The following is a 14,843-nucleotide window of genomic DNA, read 5'->3' as shown; positions in this document are numbered from 1 at the left end:
CAAGAAGAACGTCCAGAAAATCAGCGGCTGAAGACTCCGGTCTTCATTAAGGTAGCGCACAGCACTGCAGCTGTGCGCCATTGCTCCCCATGCACACCACACACTCCGGTCACTGATGGGTGCAGGGCGCTGGGGGGGCGCCCTGGGCTGCAATAAAAATACCTTAGCTTGGCAAATAAACACATAATATAGTCAGTAAGACTATATATGTGTAAAATCCCCTGCCAAAAATATCCTGAAAAAAGCGGGAGAAGTCCACCGTGAAGGGGGCGGGGCTATCTCCCTCAGCACACTGGCGCCATTTCCTCTCACAGCTCCGCTGGAAGGACGCTCCCAAGGCTCTCCCCTGCAGTTTCCAGGCTCAATAGGGTAAAAAAGAGAGGGGGGGCACTAAATTGAGGCGCAAAACTGTGTATTATAGCAGCTATAGGGGAAAAATCACTGTGTGTAGTGTGTATCCCTGCATTATATAGCGCTCTGGTGTGTGCTGGCATACTCTCTCTCTGTCTCCCCAAAGGACTTTGTGGGGTCCTGTCCTCAGTCAGAACATTCCCTGTGTGTGTGCGGTGTGTCGGTACGGCTGTGTCGACATGTTTGATGAGGAGGCTTATGTGGAGGCGGAGCAGGTGCCGATAAATGTGATGTCACCCCCTGCGGGGTCGACACCTGAATGGATGGACATGTGGAAGGAATTACGCGACAGTGTCAACTCCTTACATAAAAGGTTTGACGACATAGCAGATGTGGGACAGCCGGCTGCTCAGCCCGTGCCTGCCCAGGCGTCTCAAAAGCCATCAGGAGCTCTAAAACGCCCACTACCTCAGATGGCAGACACGGATGTCGACACGGATACTGACTCCAGTGTCGACGACGATGAGACTAGTGTACATTCCAATAGAGCCACTCGTTATAAGATTACGGCAATGAAAAATGTGTTGCACATTTCTGATATTACCCCAGGTACCACAAAAAAGGGTATTATGTTTGGGGAGAAAAAGCTACCAGTGGTTTTTCCCCCATCTGATGAATTAAATGAAGTGTGTGAAGAAGCGTGGGCTTCCCCCGATAAGAAACTGGTAATTTCTAAAAAGTTACTAATGGCATACCCTTTCCCGCCAGAGGACAGGTCACGTTGGGAGACATCCCCTAGGGTGGATAAAGTGCTCACACGTCTGTCAAAAAAGGTGGCACTACCGTCTCCAGACACGGCCGCCCTAAAGGAGCCTGCAGATAGAAAGCAGGAGGCTATCCTGAAGTCTGTATATACACACTCAGGTATTATACTGAGACCGGCTATTGCTTCAGCATGGATGTGCAGTGCTGCAGCTGCGTGGTCAGATTCCCTGTCGGAAAACATTGATACCCTAGACAGGGACACTATATTGCTAACCGTAGAGCATATTAAAGACGCTGTCTTGTACATGAGAGATGCACAGAGGGATATTTGACGGCTGGCATCTAAAATAAACGCAATGTCCATTTCTGCCAGGAGAGGATTGTGGACTCGGCAGTGGACAGGAGATGCAGATTCTAAAAGGCACATGGAAGTTTTGCCTTACAAGGGTGAGGAGTTGTTTGGGGATGGTCTCTCGGACCTCGTTTCCACAGCGACAGCTGGGAAGTCAGCATTTTTACCCAATGTTCCCTCACAGCCAAAGAAAGCACCGTATTATCAGGTACAGTCCTTTCGGCCCCAGAAAGGCAAGCGGGTTGGAGGCGCGTCCTTTCTGCCCAGAGGCAGAGGTAGAGGGAAAAAGCTGCAACATACAGCCAGTTCCCAGGAACAAAAGTCCTCCCCCGCTTCCTCTAAGTCCACCGCATGACGCTGGGGCTCCACAGGCGGAGCCAGGTACGGTGGGGGCCCGTCTCAAGAACTTCAGCGACCAGTGGGCTCGCTCACGGGTGGATCCCTGGATTCTACAAGTAGTATCTCAGGGGTACAAGCTGGAATTCGAGACGTCTCCCCCTCGCCGTTTCCTCAAATCTGCCTTGCCGACAGCTCCCCCGGACAGGGAGGCAGTGCTGGAGGCGATTCACAAGCTGTATTCTCAGCAGGTGATAATCAAGGTACCCCTCCTTCAACAAGGACGGGGTTACTATTCCACAATGTTTGTGGTACCGAAACCGGACGGTTTGGTGAGACCCATTTTAAATTTAAAATCCTTGAACACTTATATAAGAAGGTTCAAGTTCAAGATGGAATCGCTCAGGGCGGTGATTGCAAGCCTGGACGAGGGGGATTACATGGTATCACTGGACATCAAGGATGCTTACCTGCATGTCCCCATTTACCCTCCTCACCAGGAGTACCTCAGATTTGTGGTACAGGACTGTCATTACCAATTCCAGACGTTGCCGTTTGGTCTGTCCACGGCACCGAGGGTATTTACCAAGGTAATGGCCGAAATGATGATACTCCTTCGGAGAAAGGGAGTTTTAATTATCCCGTACTTGGACGATCTCCTTATAAAGGCGAGGTCCAGGGAACAGTTGTTGATCGGTGTAGCACTAGCTCGGGAAGTGCTACAACAGCACGGCTGGATCCTGAATATTCCAAAGTCGCAGCTGGTTCCTACAACGCGTCTACTGTTCCTGGGGATGGTTCTGGACACAGAACAGAAAAAAAGTGTTTCTCCTGGAGGAGAAGGCCAAGGAGTTGTCATCTCTAGTCAGAGACCTCCTAAAACCAAAACAGGTGTCGATGCACCACTGCACGCGAGTCCTGGGAAAGATGGTGGCTTCTTACGAAGCAATTCCATTCGCAAGGTTCCATGCAAGGATCTTTCAGTGGGATCTGTTGGACAAGTGGTCCGGATCGCATCTTCAGATGCATCGGCTGATAACCCTTTCTCCAAGGACCAGGGTGTCGCTATTGTGGTGGCTGCAGAGTGCTCATCTTCTAGAGGGCCGCAGATTCGGCATACAGGACTGGGTCCTGGTGACCACGGATGCCAGCCTTCAAGGTTGGGGGGCAGTCACACAGGGAAGAAACTTCCAAGGACTATGGACAAGTCAGGAGACTTCCCTACACATAAATATTCTGGAACTAAGGGCCATTTACAATGCCCTAAGTCAGGCAAGACCCCTGCTTCAACACCAGCCGGTGCTGATCCAGTCAGACAACATCAAGAAGCAGGATGGCGATGGCAGAAGCCACAAGGATTCTCCGTTGGGCGGAAAATCATGTGTTAGCACTGTCAGCAGTGTTCATTCCGGGAGTGGACAACTGGGAAGCAGACTTCCTCAGCAGGCACGACCTTCACCCGGGAGAGTGGGGACTTCATCCAAAAGTCTTCCAAATGGTTGTACACCGTTGGGAAAGGCCACAGGTGGACATGATGGTGTCCCGCCTCAACAAAAAGCTAAAAAAATATTGCGCCAGGTCAAGGGACCCTCAGGCGATAGCTGTGGACGCTCTAGTGACACCGTGGGTGTACCAGTCGGTTTATGTGTTCCCTCCTCTGCCTCTCATACCCAAGGTACTGAGAATAATAAGAAGGAGAGTAGTAAGAACTATACTTGTGGTTCCGGATTGGCCAAGAAGAGCTTGGTACCCAGAACTTCAAGAAATGATCTCAGAGGACCCATGGCCTCTGCCGCTCAGACAGGACCTGCTGCAGCAGGGGCCCTGTGTGTTCTAAGACTTACCGTGACTGCGTTTGACGGCATGGCGGTTGAACGCCGGATCCTGAAGGAAAAGTGCATTCCGGAGGAAGTCATCCCTACGCTGATTAAAGCTAGGAAGGAGGTGACCGCAAACCATTATCACCGCATATGGCGAAAATATGTTGCGTGGTGTGAGGCCAGAAGGGCCCCAATGGAGGAATTTCAGCTGGGTCGATTTCTGCATTTCCTACAGTCAGGGGTGACTATGGGCCTCAAATTAGGTTCCATTAAGGTCCAGATTTCGGCTCTGTCGATTTTCTTCCAAAAAGGACTGGCTTCACTGCCTGAAGTTCAGACGTTTGTTAAAGGAGTGCTGCATATTCAGCCCCCTTTTGTGCCTCCAGTGGCACCTTTGGATCTCAACGTGGTGTTGGATTTCCTTAAGTCACATTGGTTTGAGCCACTTAAAACCGTGGAACTAAAATATCTCACGTGGAAAGTGGTCATGCTGTTGGCCTTGGCTTCGGCCAGGCGTGTGTCAGAATTGGCGGCTTTGTCATGTAAAAGCCCTTATCTGATTTTTCATATGGATAGGGCGGAATTGAGGACTCGTCCCCAATTTCTTCCTAAGGTGGTATCAGCTTTTCATTTGAACCAACCTATTGTGGTGCCTGCGGCTACTAAGGACTTGGAGGATTCCAAGTTGCTGGACGTAGTCAGGGCCCTGAAAATCTATGTTTCCAGGACGGCTGGAGTCAGGAAAACTGACTCGCTATTTATCCTGTATGCGCCCAACAAGCTGGGTGCTCCTGCTTAAAAGCAGTCTATTGCTCGCTGGATCTGTAGTACGATTCAGCTTGCACATTCTGCGGTTGGACTGCCGCATCCTAAATCTGTAAAAGCCCATTCCACGAGGAAAGTGGGCTCTTCTTGGGCGGCTGCCCGAGGGGTCTCGGCTTTACAACTTTGCCGAGCTGCTACTTGATCGGGTTCAAACACATTTGCTAAGTTCTACAAGTTTGATACTCTGGCTGAGGAGGACCTTGCTTTTGCTCATTCGGTGCTGCAGAGTCATCCGCACTCTCCCGCCCGTTTGGGGGCTTTGGTATAATCCCCATGGTCCTTACGGAGTTCCCAGCATCCACTAGGACGTCAGAGAAAATAAGAATTTACTCACCGGTAATTCTATTTCTCGTAGTCCGTAGTGGATGCTGGGCGCCCATCCCAAGTGCGGATTGTCTGCATTACTTGTATATAGTTATTGCCTAACTAAAGGGTTATTGTTTGGAGCCATCTGTTTGAGAGGCTCAGTTGTTATTCATACTGTTCACTGGGTATAGTATCACGAGTTGTACGGTGTGATTGGTGTGGCTGGTATGAGTCTTACCCGGGATTCCAAATCCTTTCCTTATTGTGTCAGCTCTTCCGGGCACAGTTTCCTAACTGAGGTCTGGAGGAGGGGCATAGAGGGAGGAGCCAGTGTACACCAGGTAGTCCTAAATCTTTCTTAGTTGTGCCCAGTCTCCTGCGGAGCCGCTATTCCCCATGGTCCTTACGGAGTTCCCAGCATCCACTACGGACTACGAGAAATAGAATTACCGGTGAGTAAATTCTTATTTTTATTACTTTTGGGGAAAAGGTCCATAGAAGGTTTCTACAGTGAGCACCATAAGGAGGACGCAGGGTCAGCAAGATACCTTAAGACAGTTCACCACCAGTATAGGAAGAATTCTCTACTGTAAGAGCAGTTTAGCTGTGAGATTCCTAACCACATGAGGGAGTGGTGGCAAATTCCCTTACAGCATGTATAAATGGGTATGATGCCTTTCTTATAGGAATCTGTAATTAGTAAAAGGCATTATGGAGTGACTAATCCAGAGAATTTATCCAAGTGCTGTTTTTGTGATAACGTATATAATAAAATGTTACTTTGCTATTCCCCGCTGTGCTGACGTGAGTCTCTCCGTTCTCTCTACAGATGCACAAGTCTTCGGATGGACGGACCCTCGTATCTGTTACATCTTGGACGGCATACTGTTTATTTATGCGATCATTATTACAGCACTGCTCTTCAGAGAGAGGGTAAGAGGCCCAATTCCCTTTCACTCTAGCAAAGTCATTATTATCCCTGTATGCCAGGGATTGCTATGCATTGTACATTAAAGAGCAACACTAGGACAGGACACTGCAACCCAGTAGCTGCATCTCGTCCATACAGACCCTGAAGCCGGCACTACATACACATTCCTCTCACCATCAGCAGCGGATGAATTCCACTGAGCCATGAGTCATGGAACTGTGCCCCTCACAGTAAAGAGTAAGGTGGCCATCCAAAATACGATTATTATTTATTGGCCCTCAATATCATATTAATGATGCCACGGAATGTTATACCAGCAATGCCCCATCTATACATATTACTTCCTCTATACATCTCACATCCCCTTATTACCACCTTTATTACCCAGGCATTACCAAAATCACACAGGCACAATGATAATTTCAGCACCCCTCCTTCCTCTGATATCCAGCTTCAGTGTCACCTGCCCACTGGAATTATCTGCCATAGTGCCCACTGGATTATATACCCACCTACTGGCATGGCCACAGGTGTATACACACATATATTGCTGTACCCACAGGACTATAGATCAGCCTGGTGGTGCCCACTGTATTATAAACCAGCCTAGAGGAGTGGTCACAGGACTATATACCAGCCTAGAGGAGTAGTCACACAATTATATACCAGCCTATTGGTGCCCGCAGTATTATATACCAGCCTAGAGGAGTAGTCACAGGATTATATACCAGCCTATTGGTGCCCGCAGTATTATGTACCAGCCTAGAGGAGTTGTCACAGGATTATATACCAGCCTGGTGGTGCCCACAGTATTATATACCAGCCTAGAGGAGTGGTCACAGGACTATATACCAACCTAGTGGTGCCCACAGTATTATGTACCAGCCTAGAGGAGTGGTCACAGGACTATATATCAGCCTAGTGGTGCCCACAGTATTATATACCAGCCTAGAGGAGTAGTCACAGGATTATATACCAGCCTAGTGGTGCCCAGAGTATTATGTACCAGCCTAGAGAAGTGGTGTACCAGCCTAGAGGAGTGATCACAGGACTATATACCAGCCTGGTGGTGCCCACAGTATTATATACCAGCCTAGAGGAGTGGTCACTGGACTATATACCAGCCTGGTGGTGCCCACTGTATTATACACCAGCCTAGAGGAGTGGTCACAGGACTATATACCAGCCTAGTGGTGCCCACTGTATTATACACCAGCCTAGAGGAGTGGTCACAGGACTATATACCAGCCTAGTGGTGCCCACTGTATTATACACCAGCCTAGAGGAGTGGTCACAGGACTATATACCAGCCTGGTGGTGCCCACAGTATTATATACCAGCCTAGAGGATTGGTCACAAGACTATATACCAGCCTAGTGGTGCCCACAGTATTATATACCAGCCTAGAGGAGTGGTCACAAGACTATATACCAGCCTAGTGGTGCCCACAGTATTATGTACAATCCTACTGGAGCGGCCACAGGACTATATACCAGCCTGGTGGTGCCCACAGTATTATATACCAGCCTAGAGGATTGGTCACAAGACTATATACCAGCCTAGTGGTGCCCACAGTATTATATACCAGCCTAGAGGAGAGGTCACAAGACTATATACCAGCCTAGTGGTGCCCACAGTATTATATACCAGCCTAGAGGATTGGTCACAAGACTATATACCAGCCTAGTGGTGCCCACAGTATTATATACCAGCCTAGAGGAGTGGTCACAAGACTATATACCAGCCTAGTGGTGCCCACTGTATTATGTACAATCCTACTGGAGCGGCCACAGGACTATAAGATCTATTTACTAAACCTTAGACGGAGATAAAGTACAAACCAACCAACTCCTAACTTATCCTTAAGTTTATTTAAGATGGCAATATAGGGGTGTTAAAGAACGTATAATACATAGATAAAAAGCTTGAGGCAGAAGCTAGACTCTGGGTACGTGGGCAATTTACCCGTTTGCCTGATGCATCTAAGTCCCGTAATTATTTCTGTTAGAACTAACGCATTTCATTGCATTTACAGGAAGCCAGTGCTGCACTGATGGGGTGAGGGTTTATATTCTTAGGAGAATGGATTGTGTGGTACAAATATGTTTTTACTGTAAGTAGTCTTGAGGTCAATAAAAATTATGATTTGTCCCTCTCAAGTCCCCCGGCATAACTTCCATACATGTACTGCACCCCACTACACTGTAATAGACCTGCGTCTTGTACATTCAGCTCTCACTGTCTTCATTCTCCTATATACAGCACATGGAACGTGTTTTATATTATAATACTAATAATATAAATAATAATTGCTGTAATATATCTCCCTCAGTTTGTAAAGAGGCCTCCTGTGCCAGGTGAAGAATCATACAGCGTAAGTATTATGCTCAGTCTTACTTTATATCTCTAAGTGTAACGTTCAGGTTTCATGCATTGATTGAACTGGGACAGCCGAAGCTTGGGGAGAAATCATCTCTATTATTACTTATGGCTAATATAACGGAATTACAGACACTTTTTTTTTAACTGAAAACAAAATAATCTGAATATTAAGAATGGAGAAACAATCACTATTAGCGCACATCCACTTATCCGCAGGAGAATCCAGACACTTGCTAAGTGAGTTTGAGAGGATATTAATGTTTAATACAATTAAACCATGATGTAGGTAGTTGTCAGTGCCCCACAGTTATAGACTTTGAAATGCAAGAATATTTCTGTCTTGTATAGATGGCACCTGCGAAACGCGTCTGATAGTCATTAAAACAATGTATTTTCTTTTATCATTTCTCTGTGAGAATATGACATGGAAGGATGGTACATTTGGTACAATAAACAGAAAAATGAAGGATCTCTGCTGACAACTAAAAATGTAGTTTAGGATGGTATCCAAAGTATAAGTATACCAAGCAAAAATGTATGTACGGTGGATTGCATGAATGGGAAGTGGACAGAACAGGGTTACTGACACCCGAATTGCCCTGTTACAATCATTAAGAATGGAGTGGAGGTCTCAGTGTGCCGCATTGCTCTGTTACAGACCCGGGGGCCACTGTGAACCTGATAAGAGACACATTCACTGTAATTACATTTCATTGTTTTTTTAATATTAACTAATCGCACTCCACTAACAATTACATTTTCAGTTTGGGAACAGTTAGTATAACAATGATTTGCAAATCCGATTCCTGTATTGTATCAGTGATTATTTCGTTCTGCTAGCTCGGTGCAACAAAATGTGTTTATTTAAAAATAGAGCAGAAATACAAAATGACCTTCTCTGTCAAAAATTACCCCTTACAGGGGCAATAACGTGATTTTGAGAGATGGCATTCGAAATCGGCCACAGTCTATCAATTCACAAGGATCTACAGGCTGCATTCTCCTAAACATGGGATCGTCCCATAAAATGATCTCACCTTGGGGGTCATTCCAAGTTGATCGCTCGCTGCCGATTTTCGCAGCGCAGCGATTAGGTGAAAAAAATTGCATTTCTGCGCATGCGTATGCCCCGAAATGCGCACGCGCGATGTACGGGTACAAAGCTCTTTGTGGTTGTGCTCAGGTTCTAGCGAAGTTTTCCTTCGCACTGGCGGCCGCAAGAAGATTGACAGGAAGAGGGTGGTTGGAAAAACGCAGGCGTGTCTGAAAAAATGCAGGCGGGGCTGGGCGTTCGCTGGGCGGGTGTATGACGTCAAATCCGGACACGAATAGGCTGTAGTGATCGCAAGCGCTGAGTAGGTTCAGAGCTACTCTGAAACTGCACAAACTGTTTTTGCAGAGCTCGGCTGCACATGCGTTCGCACTTCTGCTAAGCTAAAATACACTCCCAGTGGGCGGCGGCATAGCGTTTGCACGGCTGCTAAAACTAGCCAGCGAGCGATCAACTCGGAATAACCCCCCTTGTGTATAAGTAATAGTTTCACTGTAAATGGAAAGATAATCTTTATATAACGCCATCTGGTTACTCTCTTCAGGATCTCAAGTACGGTGACCAGGGCGGTTACGATAAAATGAACCTTGGTGCGAATGCACAAACAAGAGGAAAGAGAGGGGTATGTATTCATTATATCATCGCCTGACTTGTATGTGATTATAATGTAGGGATTGGCGCTCTTACAAGACGGATATTGGGCAGTTGTCACGCACTTGTACATCACATTGTGTGAGCTCCTATAATTGGCTGAGATTTGCTGCAGCCAGATGAAAAGATAGTGAGGGAGACTGTAGCTGAGGTCAGGGGAGATTGCTATCCGCCATCTGATTCCCATTGCGCACATGCCACACTGTATGAAAGTGCCGGCAGGCTCTCCCCCTGTGATGTCTCCCTCCCTCGTCTGGGTACAGGAGCAGTACTGAAGTTACGGCGAGACGTGGAGGCTAACGCATCACACAGCCACAGCCACAATGGAAAACAAACAACAAAAAGCTTCCTCAGGCTTTGAAATGCAGAAAGTGAGCGACTTGCTTTGTACTTTGCAGAAGATAGGAGCAGAGATTTACAGCCGTTACTCTCACTTACTGATGTATTCCCAGCAAAGTCTGGAGCTTGCGACAAACAGAAAATACAAATGCGCGGGTCTAGCAGGGCCGTCGCGATGAGTTCCGGATTTATGCTGAGTTATTTTTATCCACACACAAACATACACGTTATTGTATCAGGTAGAGTGTGGGTCACACTAGATCATGGTGTCTCAGCTCTGGGCATCAACTACCATGTGTCTAGATTAGCCCACAGCACGTCCCTGGCCCACAGAAGCATTAAACCCCAATGTTTAAATGTTTACAAGTGAATTATGCAGGTGAAACGCATTGGGACTGCTACTGAGTTAATCTGGATACACACTATAAGATTACCTGTCCAATCTTTCTGATTGGAACGGAAATCTGGTAACGTATGGGAGCAAACGACAAGTGACCATGTGTTCCCAAACACTGCAAACCAGAAAAAAAATGGTCATTCAGACAAATTGGTTAAATCCGTTGGATTTAACCAATTTATCTGAACAACCGTTTTTGTACTTTTCTGGAATTTGGGAGCAAATGGTCACTTGTCGTTTGCTCCCAAACATTAACAGATTTTAGGGGGTAATTCCAAGTTGACAGCAGCAGGATTTTTTTTAGCAGTTGGGCAAAACCATGTGCACTGCAGGGGGGGCAGATATAACATTTGCAGAGAGAGTTAGATTTGGGTGGGTTATTTTGTTTCTGTGCAGGGCAAATACTGGCTGCTTTATTTTTACACTGCAAATTAGATTGCAGATTGAACACACCCCAACCAAATCTAACTCTCTCCGCAAATGTTATATCTGCCCCCCCCCCCCCCCTGCAGTGCACATGGTTTTGCCCAACTGCTAAAAAAAATCCTGCTGCGATCAACTTGGAATTACCCCCTTAGTTCCAACCAGAAAGATTGAACAGATAATCTTATAGTGTGTATGCAGCTTAAGATGTACACCTGTCTGCTTAATGTAAATCCCACAAACTTGTATTGCGTGCTTCATTTACATATATGCAGATTTGCTCGCTCTGACACCTGCGCTGTGTTTGAGACTAAGGAGGATGTAATGCATAGTTACCTACTTTGCTGCCTCCTCCTCCGGGAGGAGGCAGCGTTGTAGGCGTATGGGGGGCGTGGCCGGCACAGGATAGGCGGTCCGGGGGCGTGGCCGGCAGCAGGATGGGCGGTCCGGGGGCGTAACATCAGGGTCGCGTCATCGTGACTACGCCCCCCGCTGTGCTGTGCCGAGAAACGAGCCGCTGCATAGCGGGGGGCGGAGCTACGATGACGCGATTCAGCGCGAATCGCGTCATCGAACCCCCTCGGGCCGCCCGCTTGTTCTCTGCTGCGGGCGGCCGAGGGGGAAAGCGGGAAGATTGCCAACCTTTCCGGGGGGCCGGGAGGGTCACCTGATTTTCGGGAGCCTCCCGGCCATTCCGGGAGGGTAGGCAAGTATGATGTGATGCCTGATGCCATAGGGCCTCATTCTTCTGTATTACACGGACCCCACGCCAGCTCTGTTCATGAGTGAAGTATTAACCCCCCACAAGCCTTAACTACATATTTTGGTGCCCTGTGTGAGAGAGCATTGCCCCCCCCCCCCCTGCCACTTTTGTATAATATGCAATAAAACCCATAACATTTATTAATAATACATGAGGCATGTGTACCTACTTCTGAAACAGGAGTGAAGTAATTAATAATTAACGCTTCAACCATCCTTTTATATCAGGGGTGGGGAACCTTTGGCCCTCCAGCTGCTGTTGAACTACACATACCAGCATGCCCTGCAACAGTTTTGCTGTTTGGCCATGCTAAGACTGTTGCAGGGCATGCTGGGATCTTTAGTTCAACAACAGCTGGAGGGCCACAGGTTCCCCACCCCTGTTTTATATGATGATTACCAAATTGTAAGTCTCATTGATTTGCAAAGATAATTGTCACCTATCCACGAATAATGTCACCATATACAGAGATGGTGTCGAGGCTGAAAAATATCAGATCACTTGGGGGCCTTGAAAATAACCTTTATGTAAACTGTTGTAGGATTCGCTCCTGATTACAAAGTACCTGTCACTGGGCAGTTAGAAGAGGACAATGGGCCTGATCTGGATTTGTACGCAAACTCGATGGTTCACTTACAAATCCGATGTTTTGGGAACTACGCGTGGACATGTGCAGAACGGGTTCAATGTGATCACTGCAGCGTTTGGGAGGTGGCGACTGGGACCATTTAAAAAAAACTGGGGTGTGGTTCCCCCATTTTGCATGTGTCTCGAACCCAGAGTCTGCGTCATTGGACACAGACTTCCTGTACCCGGCAGAGGGGTTCTGACGACCAGTGTGACAAAGCTTCCGCAGACTGGCTGAGGGCAGCGACCGTAGCAACCGGCGGTCGTGATGGTGATCCCCTGTCTGCGGATGCCGCACTCGGGCCACAGGTGCTGGCAGTTGACGTTTATGTCCTGCAGACTCCTCCTGCAGCATTAGAATATTTGTGGTACGGTATTGTACAGCGGCTTCCCTGCGGCTGTGCAATACCAACCAGATCAGAATTAGGCGCAGTGTCCTACAGATGTCTGCAGAGCTGAGTAATAATAATCCGTGGACGAGGGAAACGTTGAGGCTCAGACAACAAGCTCACAGGTTGCTGTAAGGCTCTGGCGCTTTAAATCTAAATATACCTGCTTTATTGTGTATATTATGGTTGATCCTAATTGTTTCTTCTCTCAACTGCAGAACGCGAAGGCCCAGGACAACTCTGTCTACCATGTAAGTGCCAGCCGGGAGGAGAGAATAACGACATAGGGCAGTATTCGATTGAAGTCGGAACTGCCGTCTGGTCGGAAAGACGTCAGTTTCCGACTTTTTTAGGTCGAATCATGATTTGACCTATTCAATGGGGCTGCCGTTTTTCCGACTTGTAAGAAAACACGTGGATCGGCGGATTAGCCGCGTATCCACGTGTTTTGTCGGATTGGCGGCCATATCCGACAGGTTTTAGTCCCGTTTTCGTTTTTTTAAAAAGTCGTATTCACATTGTCGAAAACGGGCAAAACCTGTCGGATTTGGCCTCAATTGAATACTGAACGGTCATCAATTGAATACTGCACATAGCGATTGTCCATATACTGTATTAGGAGGCTCTGTGGCTGGGTTGGGTATGAAATGCCGGTGGTCAGGATGCCGACGGTCACATGACCGACCATCGCATTCCAACAGTGCTAATGTGATAAGGGCACAAAGTACGCATACTGTGCCCTGTACACCACTAGAGGATTTGTACTATAGCAGTGCGACAAGGGCCTAGGGCCCATTTATCAATGAGTTTGAGTCATTTAAAAATCATTGCATACGATAAATGGTGCTCCAGCCAATCAGTTCCCAACTGTCAGTGTTCAACACATGACAGTTGGGAGCTGATTGGCTGGAGCACCATTTATTATACGGTACAAGTTTTAAATAGTTGATAAATGGGCCTGAGAAATAAGACAGGAGACCTGGGACCGATAGGACTGAACCGCGCCATGCGTCCCATTGTGCAAATTTACAAGAAAAGTAGAAACTCTTAGCCCCGGTACAATACACTCTGAAGAACATTAAGGCACATTAATGCTATAGATAATAATGCGTCCCCTGTATAGGGGGCTATGAACCTTCTCCTTATTGTGTACGGATTAATATACTGAGATATAAGAGGACTGTAAGACCCATTAAAGTTCTGTATTGAATATTTCTGTGTTTCCTCGTGTAGGATCTTCAGAAAGACAAGCGCAATGAATCATACAGTGATATTCGAGTGAAAAAGGTCAGTGTGTGAGTCTGTACCGATATGCAGGAGGGGTACTACCTCCATCATCATCGTCTACTTCATCATTAAGAAGACAACACCCCCTCCCCCCGTTCCCCAACTACATGTTGTATTTTCTCTCATGTTCTTGTGTTCCACTGACCTCCGACCCATTTACATTGAGCAACGTTACATCTTACTACATTTACATTGTATAGGATTTCTGTTACGTAAGATCGGCGGCATTTTCAGCGAGTCGGCAGACTACCCTCTACATGAACTGAATTGCTGAACCTTTGTAGTGATTTGCAGACCATGAGGGTAACTTTCTCCTGGACAGGCTACCAAGGGACATTTTACTCACCTGTAAAACTAAAAGGGTAGCTCAGGTAAAACGCAGTTTTCTGCGACATTTTCGCACAGCGTTTCTTGACGAAAATATTTGATTAAACTTTGAAAAATAAATAAAACAACAGAAAAAAGGTGAGACGATTGAGAAACCCACCTGAGTCTGTCAAAAATCAGCAGGGACACTCAGCAACCTCATATGGTGGTGAGAGGTTATGTAGCCTAGCAAAAGAATGTTAGGGTTGCAGTACCCCTTGTGACCAGCAGGCGTGCGCGGACTGTTGGGGAAGAAGTCTACTAAACGTCGATTTGTAGAAATACTGAATTACCCATTTATTTCCTAACACTAAGGACTATTTACTAAGCCTTGGAGAGAGATAAAGTGGATGGAGAAAAAGTACCAACCAACTAGCTCACAACTGTAATTTTTCAAAAACAGCCTGTGCTATGGCAACTAGGAGCTGATTGCCTTATACTTTATCTCCGTCCACTTTATCTGTTTTAAAGGCTTAGTAAAT

At 47.0% G+C, this 14,843-nt stretch overlaps 1 protein-coding gene across 1 annotated transcript in view; it reads left to right on the top strand.

Moving 5' to 3' along the window:
• The window catches only part of CD247 (CD247 molecule), a 338,940-nt gene that overhangs the window by 282,089 nt on the left and 42,008 nt on the right, over positions 1 to 14,843 (top strand). Inside the window, exons 2-6 of the mRNA XM_063956746.1 lie at positions 5,585 to 5,688; positions 8,019 to 8,060; positions 9,664 to 9,741; positions 12,927 to 12,959; positions 13,942 to 13,995. Coding sequence (XP_063812816.1) covers positions 5,585 to 5,688; positions 8,019 to 8,060; positions 9,664 to 9,741; positions 12,927 to 12,959; positions 13,942 to 13,995 — 311 coding nt within the window. The remainder of the gene's footprint in view (positions 1 to 5,584; positions 5,689 to 8,018; positions 8,061 to 9,663; positions 9,742 to 12,926; positions 12,960 to 13,941; positions 13,996 to 14,843) is intronic.

The sequence above is a fragment of the Pseudophryne corroboree genome, chromosome 2, assembly GCF_028390025.1.
Source record: "Pseudophryne corroboree isolate aPseCor3 chromosome 2, aPseCor3.hap2, whole genome shotgun sequence".
Lineage (NCBI taxonomy): Eukaryota > Metazoa > Chordata > Amphibia > Anura > Myobatrachidae > Pseudophryne > Pseudophryne corroboree.
This window is presented reverse-complemented; position numbering and strand designations above follow the sequence as displayed.